Source organism: Agelaius tricolor, unplaced genomic scaffold (genome assembly GCF_023055355.1).
Source record: "Agelaius tricolor isolate 1412-34295 unplaced genomic scaffold, bAgeTri1.0.p SCAF_28, whole genome shotgun sequence".
Classification (NCBI taxonomy): Eukaryota; Metazoa; Chordata; class Aves; order Passeriformes; family Icteridae; genus Agelaius; species Agelaius tricolor.
Window position 1 is genome coordinate 3949996 of NW_027269288.1, and position 16752 is coordinate 3966747.

Genomic DNA, 16752 nt, shown 5'->3' on the forward strand with positions numbered 1-16752 from the left:
AGTCCAGGATCTGTCCATTGCTTTCTGAGGATCTCAGAGGGCTCAGGGGAAGGTCCTCCCTGCACTCTGCCATGTCCTGGTCCCCTTTCTCTGCCATCCCCTTGTGAGCTGTCTTCAGCCAGGGAGCTGCTTCTGCAGGGTGGACCTACTTAGCTCTTCAGTTCCTCAATCTCATGGAGTCACCTTTGGGTTTCAAGGGGCTTTAAAGGTCATCTCATTCCACCTTCCACTGGCCAAGGTTGCTCCAAGCCCTGTCCAACCTGGCCTTGGACACTTCCAGGGATGGGGCAGCCACAGCTTCTCTGGGCAGCCTGTGCCAGGGCCTCCCCCCTCACCGAGAAGAATTTCTTCCCAATATCCCACCTAACCCTGTCCCCTGGCAGTGGGAAACCATCCCATCTTGTCCTGGTATGCCATGTCCTCGTGTAAAGTCCATCTCCAGCTCTCTTGGAGTCCCTTGTAGGAACTGACATTGTCTCTAAGGTCTCCCTAAAGAATTCTGAGGCCTCTCTAAGGTCTTCCTAAAGATCTCTCCTTTCCCTTTCCCTGTTTTCTTTCCTTTTCCCTTTTTTCCCTTTTTTCCCTTCCCTTCGGATGACCCCGGGGGCGCTGTGCCCACTCTCGGCCACAAGGGGGCGCCACTGAGCGGAGAGGGGGCGTGGCGGGGGCGCGGCCTCCCCAACACCACCTGACGCTTGGGGGCGTGGCCTCAGGGCCCATTCAGTAGGCGGCTGCTGGGGGCGTGGCCTGTTGCCATGGCGCCGCGGGCCCGTCCCGCCGCATGGACGCGGCCCCGGTGGGTGCCCGGGGACGGCGGGGCCGGGTGTGTCCCCGGGACCGGCCCAAGGGGGATTGGGGCCGGCAGTACCCCCGGGGGCGGCAGGGCCGGCTGCACCCTCGGGGACGGCGGGGCCGGCTGCACCCCCGGGACCGGCCCAGGGGGCTCGGGGTGTTGTCAGTGCCGGCCCGGAGGGGTTTCGGGGGGTCGGGTCGGTGGTACCCCAAGGGGATCGGGGTACCCGCGGCCCCCCGTGTCTCACGGCCCCTCTGGCTGCCCCACAGGCGGAGCCCCCGGTGCCGGCGGACACCATCCGGCGTTGGCTTCGGGCCGAGGGTGCCGACCCCGCCGCCCCGGCCGAGGAGCAGCTGGGTCTGGCCTGGCGGCTCCTGCGGCGAGCGGAGACCCGGCTGGGAGAGCTGGAGCGGCGGCGGGCCCAGGACATGAGAGACGTAAGGGCCGGAGAGCGGGCCCGGCTGGGGCTGGGCTGGGGAGGGAGGGAAGGACCTGGAGCTCCAGGAGGGGCTGAGGGAGCTGGGCAGGGGCTCAGCCTGGAGCAATGGAGGCTCAGGGGGCCCTTGTGGCTCTGCACAGCTCCTGACAGGAGGGGACAGCCGGGGGGGTCGGTCTGTGCTCCAGGGAACAGGGACAGGAGGAGAGGGAACAACCTCAGGCTGTGCCCAGGGTGATTCAGCTTGGACATCAGGAGAAATTTCTTCACTGAAAAAGTTGTCGGGCATTGGTAGGTGTGCCCGTCCCTGGAGGTGTCTAAAGAATGACTGGACATGGCACTCACTGCTCTGGTATGGTGACAAGATAGAGTTTTGTCACAGCTTGGACACTTGGGAGCCTTTTCCAACCTCGTTGCTTCTGGAATACCCCCGGGGTTAACCCAGCCAGGCCTGTATCCCCTGATCCCCCTCTGTGCAAGTGTGTCATTACCACGCTGCTGCCCTTGGGAATTTGGGGATTAAATTCCCATTCCTCATATTGAGCATCAAAAAGCACCTGGTGAGCCCCGCAGCTCCCTCAGAGCTCCCCACAGCCCAGCACCCCCATAGCTGCATGAGCTGACCTCCCAGTCAAGGTTTTACCATTCCCAGGTGTTCCAAAGGCATAAGACACATTGTAAATATTTGAGGTTAGCCTATAAACATGATGGGGTGGAGTATTGTATTTGCAGGGACCCCTGTGGCAGGGAGGAATGATGAATCTGACTCCATGTTCTCAGAAGGCTAATTTATTACTTTATGATACTGTATTATATTAAAGATTATTAAAATAACTGACTAAAGAATACAGAAAGGACATTTACAGAATGCTAAAAAGATAATAATGAAAACTTGTGACTCTTTCCAGAGTCTTCACACAGCTTGGCCCTGATTGGCCAAAAAGTGGAAACAACTCCCAGCAGAATCCAATGGAACAATCACCTCCAACCACATTCCACATGTGAGCACAACACATGAGAAGCAAATGAGATAAGAATTGTTTTCCTTTTCTCTGAGGCTTCTCAGCCAATCACTTGTTTTTAAAATTTTAAAAGTTTATTACTATTAAAATAGTTATAAAAATAGCAATATGATTAGAGTAACAAAAATTTGGACAATTAGGATTTAGGACAATACGAGACAATAAAAACAAAGAGTTATAGACAGTCTGGGTACCTTTTTCTGGGCAAAATAAGCCTGAAAAAGGACCCACGTTAACAGAGGATTAACCCTTAAAAGCAACAGCCTGTTGCATATTCATACACCTCACACATGATGCATAAATTCCATCCAAACACAGGATTCTGTCTGGGCAGTGTCAGCTTCTTCCTCTGAATCCTGACAGGGTCTGCAGGGCTGAGCAAGACAGGAAGAAGTTCATTTCTTCTGATAATGGAGCAATAAATTCTCTTTCTCTGAAAGATTCAGGTGTCCTGTGGCTGCTACCTCACTGCGAGTCCTTTCTTTAGAAAAAAATATCCTACATAGCACAGTTTCTATTTTAACCTTATGTTATAACCTAAACATACTAAACTACTTAAGAAACCTAAACTACTTAAGAAAAGTAACATACCATAACTTTCTAACACAACCCATATAACATTCATTTTCATATTTGCCAAAAGCCAATCATAAAATGCACATTTTTCACACCAGGAGAAAAACCCTAGGCGAAAGGATTTTTCCAGAGGATGTGAGTGCCACAGTGGAGAATATTTGGCTCACTGGAAGTGCCAGCAGATGTGGGAGCAGCAGGGTTTCCTTTGTTCCAGGTGGAGAGCTACGTGGGCCACGTCCGTGCCCTGACAGAAGAGAGGGATGCCATTACCTCTGAGTGTGAGAAGGAGAACGAGCAGCTCAGGTTGGAGCTGGCCCAGCTACAGCTGCAGCAGGGTAATCCCTTCCCCATCCCTGGGAATGCACTGGCAGCTGTTTGGCTCTGGAAAGCTTCTTGGAGAGCCCAGCAGTGTTTTTGGGGAGTTCTCAATGGTTGCTTGAGAAGTTTCTTCAAGTGTTAATGAGCTGTTCAAACAGATTTGTAATTGATTTAGAGGTTCTTGCCTGCTTTTCCTGCCTTTATTCAGGGAGTTTGGCAGGTTCTCCATGTAGCTCTGTTGTCCAGAGGCTGTTTGAAGACCAGGATTGATGGTGCTCTTTGGTTTCCAGCTCTAAATTATCTCTCTCTCCCACCAAGTCAGTGAATTTGCTCTTAGCTTTGGTTCACATAAACCCCACGTTTTTTAAAACAATGAGGGGGGACAGGAATTGTTTGTTCTGATGGTTCAAAACTTCCATGTTCATTGTCATGGAATTCCAGGATGGTTTTGGTTGGAAGACACCTTGAAGCTCATCCAATTTCACCCCCAGCCATGGGCAGGGGGACCTTCCATGAGACCAAGTTGCTCAGGGCCCCTCTGAACTTCAGTAATTTTGTTTAAACAAATTATTTCACTTGAAATAATTTCCTTTCAAACTGTAGGGTCACTTTTGGTAGGTTTAATTTTTGATTTTCCTCAGTCTTCTGTTGCACTTGCAGTGGTGCTCATAGCCCATGTCACCATTAACTCCTTTAGTGAGCTGTGTTGTCCTGGTCCTAAGATAAAATTTGGGTTGATGGCTCAACTTTAGGAGTTTCTTCATGATCCAGGCTCTGGGGCAGCAAATACAGGAATTTGGGGGAAATTTTGAGCATCATTTGGGAGCACATCTGGTGGTGTGACTTTCCAAAGATGGATTTACCTAAAAATGTGATGTCTGTGGGCACTTGAAGCTGTGGTTTGTGGTGAAAAGGCTGCTTGCAAAGCTTGAAATGAATAACGAGCTCTTGGGAGCCTGGCTGTGGCAGAAAACCCCATTCCTGGTTCTCTGCCTTTCCACGAGGTGTCAGGAGAGACCCAGAATGTCCCCAGAGCTGACCGTGGTCATCTCCTCCTGCTGGCTCTGCTCCTCTGGGCTTCCTCCCTTCCTCGGGGGTTCCTGAGGCTCTGGAGCAATGAGCACCCCTGGAGTGGGAGCTGAGATCCCTGTCCATGGATCTGGGTGTACCCAGGAGGGATTGCTGGTTGCTGTCCCTGAGGGGGTTGTGTGGCTTTGGTGTTCCTGGAGGGATTTTTTTGGGATATCACTCAGATTTTGAGGTTCAGGACTTGTTGTTGACTCACTGCTGGCATTGGCTGCTATCCTGGGATGTGTGTGGATAATTTAAGAATCTGGAAGCTGCCTCTGGGCTGTCACCTGCAGGGAGAGGTGCCAGGGTTGAGATGTTTTGGGGTCCTTGTAGAGCACTTTATAGAGTGACTGATCCTTTTATCCAGGTTTGTTCAGCTGGAGCAGAGGAGGCTGAGGGCACAGCTCATCCCAGGCTGCAGCTCCTCTGGAGGAGGATTTTATTTCTGCTCTCTGGGACCAGGAAAAGGACATGAGGGAAGGGCTGGAGCTGTGCCAGGGGTGGCTTAGGTTGGGTGTCAAGAAAGGCTCTTCCCCAGAGGGTGCTGGGCACTGCCCAGGCTCCCCAGGGAATGGGCACAGCCCTAAAGCTCCAGGAGGGTTTGGACAGGCTGGGATTGTTGGGGTGTCTGTGCAGGGCCAGGGGTTGGATTTGATCCCTGTGGGTCTCTTTGAGCTCAGGACATTCTGTGGTTCCATGGTTCTGGCTCAGCCTCTTCATAACAAAATCCCCCTGGCTGTCTCTAGTGTGGAGTGGCTGGATGTTCCTGTGCTGGAGATGCTGCACAACCCCAAAGGCCTCTGCTGGGCTGCTCCAGCTCTCTCAGGGTTCTGTGCTGCATCCCTGGCTCTCTCTCCAGCCCTCCTGAGGACAGTCAGTGCTGCTGACTGACACTGAGCAGTTTTTGAAGATAAAAAAGCAAATATTCCCTCGCACATTTGCCTCCTGCCCATCCTGGGCTCACAGGATCCTACAGGGAGCAGCCAGGGCTGGTTGATGCTGGGCCATCGAGCTGAGCTGAGCTGTCACCTCATCTGATACCTCTGCCCACAGTGACATTTTTCCTTCCCTCCAGGCAGTTCCTGATGCGTTTGTAATGCTCTCGCTGAACGGTGTTGTTGGTGATCGATGGTGCTCCCAAAAGCCTTCCTGAAAAACAACTGCAGTGCAGTGAAACACAGTGCTGGGGGAGCTGCCTGCATTTATTTCAAAAGTGGAATAAAAAGGAGACACAGTCATGGGCTGAGCTTGTTTGTTGTAGCAGCTGGGCTGGTTAAACACACCCAGCAGGGCTGGAGGATGTAGGGCTGGGCTGGGGTGAGGTGGCTGCTGTTTCTCTCAGTATTCCTGGGGTAGGAAAATATAAATATTAATGTAAAATTTGCTTCCTAACAATCATGGACAGAGGTAGGAGGTGCCAGTGGAGCTGTTGTGTGACGGTGCCTGGGGCAGGGGTTGGTTTTCCCAAGCAGGGAAGGGGTTTGTGCAGAGTCAGTGGGGTTTACTCATAGGTAACCTGTGCTGAGTGGGCAGAACCCCCTCATCCTCAAATCCTTTTTCCTCTCCAGCCTCTGGGATCTAAAATAATGCCACTTCATCCTGCATTGCAGGCTGGGGACAAGGGGGGCACTTCTAGGAGTGTATCTTTTGTTGATGGAGTGACAAAACTATTGTTTGTCTCCTTAAAAAGGAAAGAAGCTTAGAAGTTGTTTGGTTTTTTTTTTTTTTTTTTGATTAGGTGGAAAAAGCTACTTCATAGCCCTTAGGGGACTTCACTTTAAACTTAAGGATAGCTAATTGGACAGAAGTTAAAAAGTTTTGTTTAAGCAATTAACTAGAAAAAGGAGTGAACCAAAAGACTAACAGCTTTTGTAAGGTGTTTTACTAAGAGCAGGAATGTCTAGCACTTAGCTCAGTTTTCTCTGTTTGTTATTTTGCCTTTTATTAAACCTTTTTGTTTCCAACAGTGCAACAGAAGCCATCTTGCTATTTTTTATGCCTCCAAAGGTAGCTGAGCTATCTTGGGTGTGTTACAGGCCTCCAAAAGCTTATTAGACCTAGCTCAAAAAAGTTACTATAACAGGCACTGGCAGGTGAAGGTGGTTCAGGGCGCAGGGGGTCCCATCCTGGGCATAAACCAGAGCAGTTTCTGTTCATTTTAGCTGGCATTTGGCAAAGCCATGGGAGGAAGCTGCCAGGCAGCTTGGGGTTTGTTGGAGAAGGTGAAACAGGAAAGCCTTATCAATATGATTGCCTGGCAAAAGATTTTGAGAATATGTAAACTATAAGTGAGATTGAAATGAAAGCAAGCTTTGAGATCCCTCAGTTACTGAACAACTGGAAAACAATGGCATGGCCAGCTGAACTGGATTAAACAACACCCTGTGCTTGCAGGCAGCTCCAAGGGTCAGAGCACAGGCTGCCAGCTTGGCAGAAGGGGCCCAAAGAGGAGTTTTTAGGGTTTAAAATGTAACACAGGATGGTAATGTAGTGATTCTTATAGGCTGTGTGTAAATGCTGTAGGATTTGTGTATTGTACTAGATTGGTTAGTGAGAATCAGAATATTCAGCACAGAACATGATTTATTGTATTGTAACAGGAACATTGCTCTCTTTCCCTCTTGCTTTTATTCTTGTCTCTTGCTCTCTCTCATTCTCCTACCACCCTCTTTATCTCTCTCTCTCTTTTTTGGGCCTGCTCTGAGCTGTGGCTGGCAGCTCCCCTTTGCAATGAGCTGCAGGTTCCAAGCCCTGGCTGCAGGGATCTCTCATCTCCGTCCATCCTGACCGTCCTGCCCTCATCGCTCCTGCAGGGGCTCAGTTTAGTTGAGCAGGCTGGGGACAAGGGAGGGCACTGCCAGGTGAAGGTGGTTCAGGGCACAGGGGGTCCCATCCTGGGCATAAACCAGAGCAGTTTCTGTTCATTTTAGCTGGCATTTGGCAAAGCCATGGGAGGAACTGCCAGGTTCAGTTTAGTGTGATCCATGGGCTCTTCCCGAGGCACAGGGAGCAGTTTGGATCCTGCAAACTGCCTGGTTTGCTCTGCTGTAGCAGGAAGCTGCTGGGGAGCCCTGTTTGACCCTGCATTGAGGCTCTGTCTCCCTGGGGAAGAGCCTGGGGAACCTCAGGGTGTTTTCCATCCAGGGCTGGATGGAGCCGGCTGCGAGCGCAGAGTGGAAACATGGGATCGATCGGAGCCTCGGGATGTGCTTGTTCTGGGCCTGGGCTAAATCAGTGCCTGAGTGTCACTGAGGGCTGAGAATGGCACAGGAACAGGCAGCAGGCAGGATTGTAGAATGAGCAAAGAAGGTTTTATACAAGGGAACCACAGTTTTCATAGTGACACAGGAACAGACAAGAGGCAGGATTGTAGAATGAGCAAAGAAGGTTTTATACAAGGGAACCACACAGTTTTCATAGTGACACAGGAACAGACAAGAGGCAGGATTGTAGAATGAGCAAAGGAGGTTTTATACAAGGGAACCACACAGTTTTTATGACACAGGAACAGGCAGCAGGCAGGATTGTAGGAAGAGTAAAGAAATTTTTATTCAAGAGAGCCACACAGTTTTTATAGTGACACAGGAACAGATGAGAGGCAGGATTGTAGAAAGAGGAGAGAAGGTTTTATTTAAGAGAACCACACAGTTTTTATAGTGACACAGGAACAGGCAGCAGTCAGGATTGTAGAATGAGCAAAGAAGGTTTTATACAAGAGAACCACGCAGTTTTTATAATGACACAGGAACAGGTGAGGGGCAGGATTGTAGAAAGAGCAGAGGGGTCTTCTGTGGGGACCACCAAAACTACCTCAGGAGAAGTCCTGAAGAGCCGAGAGGTGGGGAAATTCCAGGGCCACTGTTGCAAAAAGGGCAGAGTGCCCCTCTTTTCCTTTCACTGGGCTCAGTGTAGCATGCAGCAAACACACCTGTCAACAATAGCTTGGCAGTGCCAGAAGCTGTGCTCAGGTCTCAGGGCCTTGCCAAGCGACTTTAGCCAACAAGAGCAGAATTTCAGACAAGGGTCCTTGTCTGTCCTTTTTCTTCAGTGGTCCCCAATCTCTGTCCCTTTCATGACAATTGTGGGGCAGATGAGGGAAACTTCGTGTGACAATGTTCACAGGGGTCTGAGGATGAGGGAAGAGATGAGGATCTGACTCCATGTTTCAGAAGGCTTGAGTTATTATTTTATGATATATTTTACATTAAAACTATACTAAAAGAATAGAAGAAAGGATTTCATCAGAAGGCTGGCTAAGGATAGAAAAAGAAAGAATGATAACAAAGGCTTGTGGCTCAGGCTCTGTGTCTGAGCCAGCTGGGCTGTGATTGGCCATTAATTAGAAACAACCCCATGAGCCCAATCCCAGCTGCACCTGTTGCATTCCACAGCAGCAGATAACCATTGGTTACATTTTGTTCCTGAGGCCTCTCAGCTTCTCAGGAGGACAAATCCTAAGGAAAGGATTTTTCATAAAAGATGTCTGTGACAACTTCAGACAGAGACTTACACAAGCCTTGTCTTGCCTTGCCTTGCAGAAAGCCAGCTGAAGGAGGTGGAGGAGATGCTGGAGCAGGAAGGTTTGTCCCAGATCTCCTGCAGTGCTGCCAGTGAACAGGTTGCCTATCTCCTGGTGGAGCGGGCGGCACTGCTGGGAAGGCTGGAAGTGGCAGCCCAGCAGCTGGGATCCCACAGCAGCATGGATGGGCTCCAGGTACCTCCTGCTCCCTGGCTCTGACTGCCTCTGAGCTGTGGGAAAGGAATATTTTTGGGATATTTCTGCAATGAAAATTGTTTCTCCTTTCTCTGAGGCCACTGTGGAGTGTTGGGTATGAAATACGTGAAAGGATTACAAGAAAGATGGAATGGAATGGTTTCAAACTGGCAGAATATGTCTAGATTGGATATTGGGAAGGAATTCCTGGCTGTGAGGGTGGTGAGGCCCTGGCACAGGGTGCCCAGAGAAGCTGTGGCTGCCCCTTCCCTGGAAGCCTCTGAGGCCAGGTTGGGTTTGGAGCAGTCTGGGATAGAGGAAGGTGTCCCTGCCCATGGTAGGGTGTGGGATGGGATGAGCTTTAAGATCAATTCCAGCCCCAAACCAGTCTGGGATTCCAGGATTCTAAGTCAGTGCCTTTGTTCATTCTCACCCTTTGCACTTGATTTACTCCCACATCTGCACAGGGACAGTGAAATGGGTTATTTGTAATCCTGTGTTGAGGAGTTTGTGATGTGTTTGGTGTAAGAATGAGTTTCTCTGGGTTCAGCTGGAGCAGAGGAGGCTGAGGGCAGATCTCAGTGGGGGCTGCAGCCTCTCCTGAGGGGCAGCTCTGATCTCTGCTCTTGGTGAGCAGGGCCAGGATCTGAGGGAGCAGCTGGGGCTGTGCCAGGGGGGTTGGGTTGGATATCAGGTTCTTCCCCCACAGGGTGCTGGGCTCTGCCCAGAGTCCCCAGGGAATGGTCCTGGCCCCAGCACTGCCAGATCTCCAGGAGGGTTTGCACAGGCTGGGATTGCTGGGGTGTCTGTGCAGGGCTGGGGCTGGACTGGATGATCCTTGTGGGTCTCTTTCAGCTCAGGATATTCTGATTCTATGGCTCCTAGGCCATCACTTTCCACCCACTCATGACTTATGGCCATGTCTTTGTGGAACTGGAGTCCAGGAATGCTCTGGGGTTCCAGGAGCTGCTGTTTGTCCCTGAGCTCCCAAGCTGTGAGGAGGGAGCAAGACCTCAAATAGGGGTCAGGGCCCCTTCTCTTGTTCCTTTCTGTTTAATCAGGTGAAGGACACATTGGAGATGTGTTTTCCCGGAAAACTGTCTCCCTGACAGGACTGATTACTGTCCCCAGTGATGTCATTCCTGTCTGTGCCTTTGGAGCACAAACTGTTGATTAAACACTCCATTGTTCCCGGGAGCATCCCACTTGTTTTGCAGAACCATTAGTGTTACAGGTTAAGGTGTTAATTGCTCCTCTTACTCTGTTTACTGGAATGTGTGGCCTTGCTTGTTCCCAGCTGGCCTGTTCCACTCTTGGAATCAAGGGCTGGACACGTTCCTGTCTGGTTCAGGGATGAATTCAGCTTTTAACCAGACTGCTCAAGCAGAATTGATTGTTTTATTGCATCCCCAGGAAAGCAGAAAGGCGGGATACAAACCTGCCTCTCTGTGTGGTCAGCTCTGAGAAATCCTTATGGAAATGCCTTCTGGATTCATGGCATGAATTGCCATTCATGGCTGGCTCACCCACCCTCTGAAGGGCCAAATATCAAACCAACAGATGTGCTGAGCCTTAGGAGCCCTTCAGAGCAGATGCAGTGGAGCAGGAATAACTCCATAAAAAAGAGGGATGTGGAGATATCCAGGGAAGCTCTTGAGGTTCAAGTCCCTGTGCCTGGGTTGGGGCCTTAGAATCCCTTCAGAGCAGATGCAGTGGAGCAGGAATAACTCCATAAAAAAGAGGGATGTGGAGATATCCAGGGAAGCTCTTGGGGTTCAAGTCCCTGTGCCTGGGTTGGGGCAGTGTGAGAATGAGCACAGGCTGGGGGAGGAATTCATGGAGAGCAGCCCTGCAGGATGGATCTGGGAGTTCTTGTGGATTGAAAGCTGCAGGAGTGTGTGTTTGCACCCCAAAGGCCAAACAGCATCTGCTCCTCTCTGAAAAGGCTCCCCCAGCACTGCTGCCTCCTTTTCTCCTCCCCTCAGCTCCCTCATCTGTTCCTCATCACACTTCTGCTCTCCCTCGTTTCAGGTTTGTCCTTAAGCAGATTTTTACCAGGTTTAGAGTAAAAAACCCAGAGCCCAAACAGTGTCACAGCCCCATCCTCACACTCTGCCAGCCTGGGTGGGAAATAATCCCATCATGAGGGGAACACCTCACATTTTGGGGCAAGGCTGCCTGGTGGGCATCTCCTGCCTCTGGTTTGTCTCAGATCTGGCACTGGAGATGAGGAAATCCACATTTTCTGATGGGACCAGTGTGGAGGGGGTGACAAACAACTCTGCCTTGGTCACATCACCACCAAATGAGGGTTCCTCGTTTCCATTGGCACATTAACCCTTGTGCTTCAGTTCTGCAGGGAAGAGCTGGAGGGGGAGCAAGCATTGCCTGGGGGAGATCTGGATGAGGCCCCACAGAGGCTGGTGGAGTCCCAGGAGGAGATCCAGAGGGTGGCAGAAGGGCTGGATGCACAAAGCAAAGAGCAGAATGGAGCAGGTAAGTGCTGCTCTGGTGGCCACTCTGTGCTCTCTGCTTGGAATGTGGGAAAATCCGTGCCAGGAGCCAGCCTGCTCCCTAGGAGGTGGGAATGCAGTCCTTAACATGATATTTTCTGAAAAATCCCTTCACCAGGATTTCTTCTCCTGGGAAGATGAGAAGCTTCAGCTTCTCCCTGTTTTGCTGCTTTGGAATGTGATTTGGAGATTGTTTATCCCAGAGTGTGAATTGTTTTTACTTAATGGCCAATCACAGCCAGCTGTGTCAGACTCTCTGAGTCAGTCATGGGTTTTTATTATTCATTCTTGTTGAGCCTTCTGATGTCTCCTTTCTTTTTCTTGTGTATAGTTTTAGCATAGATATAATATGATGTAATGTAATATAATATAATATAACACATAATATAATATAACATAATATAACATAATATAATATAATATAACATATAATATAACATAATATATAACACAATATAACATATAACATATAACATAACATATAATATAAAACATAATACAACACAAGATAACATAATATAATATAATATAAACATAATGTAATATAACATATAACATAATATAATATAATATATAACATAATATAATATATAACACAATATAATATAACTATGATATGATATGATATCAGCCTTCTAAGAACATGGAGTCAGATTCTCACCTCTCACCTTGTCCTGGGGACCCAACCCCACAGTTAACAGTCACAAATCCATTAATTCTGACACTGGGCTTCTCTGATCTGTGATGCAGCCACACAGTCTGGAGGAATTTCCTATCCCTGGGGATTTCCTCTCTCCTCTCCAGGGAGAGCTTTCTGCCCTGGGAGGGGATGGAGAGGGAATGATGACTCTGGAAGCAGAGTAGCTGAATTACCATGTGCACAGGGTTAGTTAGCAGAGCTGGACCTCTTATCCCAAAGTTCTCCAGGTACAGTTTGGGATGTTGCCTCCATAGGATCCTTAGCAAGTGCAGCAGTGGGGAAGTGACTGGGTGCATTGTCCTTGCTGAGAATATTCCCTTTATCCCCTTCTTGAAATAACTGTTCACCAGCCCTGAAGTGTTATTTATTAGTAGGATTTTTTTTATAAATTCTGACTGTAGAAATAAACAGTTTTCTGGAGGGAGATGTGGTACAGCTGCTCTTGGAGTGAAATGTCCATGGAAAATGTCCTTAGTGACACACAAGTGTCTGGATGCTCTTTTGGGGGATTCCTTGCATTGTCCCCAAATCTGTGCTGCAGAATTTCATTGGAGAGCAGCAGCTGGGATGAGGTGACTCCAGCCCCATGTGCCTTTGCAGGGACCAACTGCCTTGAGGAGCCTGGCACCATCTGGGGCAGGTTTGGAGCAGGATTGCAGGTCCTGGACTCCCCTTGCTTCTTACACAGGGCACAAGGACCTGAGAGTTCCTCTCCAGCCCCATCAGCCCCTCTCCAGCTCCATCAGTTCCTCTCCAGCTCCATCAGCCCCCCTCCATCCCCATCTGCCCCTCTCCAGCCCCATCTGCCCCTCTCCAGCCCCATCTGCCCCTCTCCAGCACCATCAGTTCCTCTCCAGCACCATCAGCCCCTCTCCAACTCCATCTGCTCATTTCCAGCCCCATCAGTTCCTCTCCATCCCCATCAGTTCCTCTCCATCCCCATCAGTTCCTCTCCTGCCCCATCAGTTCCTCTCCAGCTCCATCAGCCCCTCTCCAACCCCATCTGCTCATTTCCAGCTCCATCAGCTCCTCTCCAGCTCCATCAGTTCCTCTCCATCCCTGCCAGCTCCTCTCCATCCCCATCTGCTCATTTCCATCCCCATCAGCCCCTCTCCAGCCCCATCTGCCCCTCTCCATCCCCATCAGCCCCTCTCCATCCCCATCTGCTCATTTCCATCCCCATCAGCCCCTCTCCAGCCCCATCTGCCCCTCTCCAGCCCCATCTGCCCCTCTCCAGCCCCATCTGCCCCTCTCCATCCCCATCAGCCCCTCTCCATCCCCATCTGCTCATTTCCATCCCCATCAGCCCCTCTCCAGCTCCAGTGCCACCATTCCCAGCCCTTCCCTGCCTGTGCTGGGTGGGATCAATGACAGTCCCCAGGGATGGCATCAGTGATGTGGCAGCTCCAGCGCTGACTCTGGAGCAGGGCAGGCTCCAGCCTGGGGCTCCCATGGATTGTAGCAGGGAAATCTGTGCTTGGTGAGGTGCTGGATGAACACAAGGCTGTCCAAAATGTGAGTAAGGGTTTCATGCTTGTTTTGTCTCTGGGGTTTGTCTCTGTGTGTGCAGAATGAGGGTGACAATGTCCCAGTGGCTTCCCTGGTTTTGGATCTCTGTAAAGTTTCTCCTCCTGAGCTCTGAGCCAGCTGCTCTGGGAATGAATTTTGATTTGCTGCTAAAAACCTGGACTGGGGTCCCTCATCTTTAGTAAAACTCCCCTAAACAGCATTTTTTGGTTCAGTGATAACTTGTGTGTGCATTGGAGGCAAGAATTCCTGACCAGTTTGAGCCCTGTTAGTGGGATTTTGGTGAAGAAAGGCTTTAAATGGTATTTAACAAAGTGCATAAGGAATGCTGTGGGATTTTTCAAAGCAGAACTTGGCTGCCACATCCAAACACTGTTGTCCTTGTGGAATCACCCCTGTGGTCAGCCCTGAAGGGGGAAAAACAGGAGAAGGAATGGGAAAATAGGGGATGGTCGGGATTTTTGCAAGAGGAAAATTTTATTGTCCTTTCATCAGCCTTTTAATCATCATTTTATTGTAATTTTATAATAAATTTGTGTGGTGGTCAACAGGCTTTTGAGTAAAATTTCCATTCTGGTGGAATATGGGGATTTGAATGAGATAATCTTCAAGGTCCCCTTCCAACCCAACCCATTCTGTCATTCTGTGGAGATGTTCTTTGCTTTTTATTTTAAATGACACAACTGAAAATCCTTGTTTGAAAAAGGAATTTGTTGCTTTTTCCAATTTGTGGCTTTTTTTTTTTTTTTGTGATGCATTCCCATGGTGGAACCAAAAAAGCAGATTTTTTTTTTTTTGCCTGAATAGAACTCAAATTTAAACTTAAAATTTCTGTGCCCATTGTTAAGCTGAAAAGGGAATAATATTTCTTCCCTTTTCTAAGGAAAATTGTCTCCCCAAGACAGGGGGGGATACCAGTGTGTCCTCAACATGTGCTCCTAATGCAAACATCTCTTCCTATTTCTGCCCTGGAAGTACTGGGAATATGCATTAATTAGTGTTGGGATTAATTTATTCATTGATCCATTGATCCATAGAAAAACTGGTGTGCAATTTTTCCAGTTGTAGCCATTCCATTAAATTTTAATGTGCAGACAACAGGGATACGTTGGCTGGGATTGTGTCCCTGATGGATTTTATGGTGAAAATGTTGAGGTTTTCTAAAGAGAAAGTGAAAACCCCATATTAGATGAGGTGTGTGATTTAAATGAGGTTTACCTCTGTGATCCAGAATCCCTGGAATAATGATGGAGAGACTGAACCTGGATCTCCAGGGACATCAGCCTTTGCTGTGGGAGGGAGAGGGCATGGATGTGGGATGTGTTCCCATGTGGGTGTGGGGTGGATGTGTTCCCACAGGGAAGTGGGGTGGATGTGTTCCTACATGGATGTGGGGTGGATGTGTTCCCACATGGATGTGGGATGTGTTCCTACATGGATGTGGGGTGGATGTGTTCCCACATGGATGTGGGATGTGTTCCTACATGGATGTGGGGTGGATGTGTTCCCACATGGATGTGGGATGTGTTCCCACGTGGATGTGGGGTGTATTCCCATATGGGTGTGGGGTGGATGTGTTCCCATATGGGTGTGGAGTGTGTTCCTACATGGATGTGGGGTGGATGTGTTCCTACATGGATGTGTTCCCACATGGATGTGGGGTGGATGTGTTCCTACATGGATGTGTTCCCACATGGAGGTGGGATGGATGTGTTCCCACATGGATGTGTCCCATGTGCCTGTGTTCCATGAAGTTGTGCTCCCAATGGATGTGGGATGTGTTTCCAATGGACGTGGGATGTGCTCCCATGTGGATGCAGGAAGTATTCCCATGTATTCCCAGTGAATGTGGGATGTGTTTTCAGTGGATGCAGGATGTATTCCCATGTATTCCCAGTGAATGTGGGATGTGTTCCCAGTGGATGTGTTCCCAGTGGATGCAGGATGTATTCCCAGTGAATGTGGGATTGGTTCCCATGTGGATGTGGGATGTGTTCCCAGTGGATGCAGGATGTATTCCCATGTATTCCCAGTGGATGTGGGATTGGTTCCCATGTGGATGTGGGATGTGTTTTCAGTGGATGCAGGATGTATTCCCATGTATTCCCAGTGAATGTGGGATGTGCTCCCAGTGGATGCAGGATGTATTCCCATGTATTCCCAGTGGATGTGGGATGTGCTCCCAGTGGATGCAGGATGTATTCCCATGTATTCCCAGTGGATGTGGGATGTGTTCCCATGTGGATGTGGGATGTGTTTTCAGTGGATGTGGGACTTGCTCCCAGTGGATGTGGGACATGTCCATGCTGCCTCCCACCTTTCCCACATGTGGGATCAGCCTGGAATCCCTGCTTGGAGCGTGGGGCAGGCAGGGCCAAGGCAGTGCCCAGCTCATTCCCTGTGCTGCTGTCCCCAGACAGGGCTGAGCTCCAGAGGGCCATGGAGCACAACAGCCGGCTGGACAAGGAGATCCTGGCGCTGCGGGCGCGCGTGCAGACGCTCGACCTGGAGAGGAAAGCATTCCTGGAGCTGGTGAGCACCCACCAAGCCAAGCCAACAATCCTGAAAGTCCTCCCTGCTCCCAAACCTGCCCTGCCTTCCCCTTTCCCCTCGCTGTTGTATGCCCAGTCTTTCCAGAGCTGCAGTTTTGGCTGTGGCAGGGTTCATGGAGCACTGAAATTCGGGAATTAGGAAGAATGCAGCTCTGGGAACTTCCTTCAATGCAGGACGAGTCTGAGGGACTCCACCTAAGTGGTGGCTTGGAGACTTTGGGACACATTTTCCTGTGCCCATGGAGAGGGATCAGCTCCCTGCTGATCAGGGTTAACCCAGCTCAGGTGTGTAAACAGAGTAAGGAACACGTGTGCCTTTGCCTGGACTGGATTAAAGAGTTCACTTTACCTAAGTTTAGCCTAAAACCTCCACCAGCTGGTGAGAAATCCATTGGAATTTATGCTCATTTTTGATTCCTCTCAGCCCCCTTGGTTTTTAACTCAGCCACATTGATTGATTTGTTTATTTTCTGTGGGTTCTCTTAATGGAATGACTTTTTACATTACTATTAGTTAAATGCTTGGTGTTA

At 49.6% G+C, this 16752-nt stretch overlaps 1 protein-coding gene across 7 annotated transcripts in view; it reads left to right on the forward strand.

Annotated features, from left to right (window-relative positions):
- The first annotated feature begins 709 nt into the window (after nucleotides 1-709).
- CCDC30 (coiled-coil domain containing 30) overlaps nucleotides 710-16752 on the forward strand; it is a 42641-nt gene continuing 26598 nt past the window's right edge. For 3 of the 7 annotated variants that reach the window (XM_071448835.1, XM_071448836.1, XM_071448837.1), the window contains exons 1-6: nucleotides 710-796; nucleotides 1063-1230; nucleotides 3042-3162; nucleotides 8755-8930; nucleotides 11282-11426; nucleotides 16087-16202. In XM_071448835.1, the coding sequence (XP_071304936.1) occupies nucleotides 782-796; nucleotides 1063-1230; nucleotides 3042-3162; nucleotides 8755-8930; nucleotides 11282-11426; nucleotides 16087-16202 (741 nt within the window). In that variant the 5' untranslated portion in view covers nucleotides 710-781. The other 4 variants (XM_071448842.1, XM_071448840.1, XM_071448839.1 and 1 more) reach the window with 4 other exon arrangements.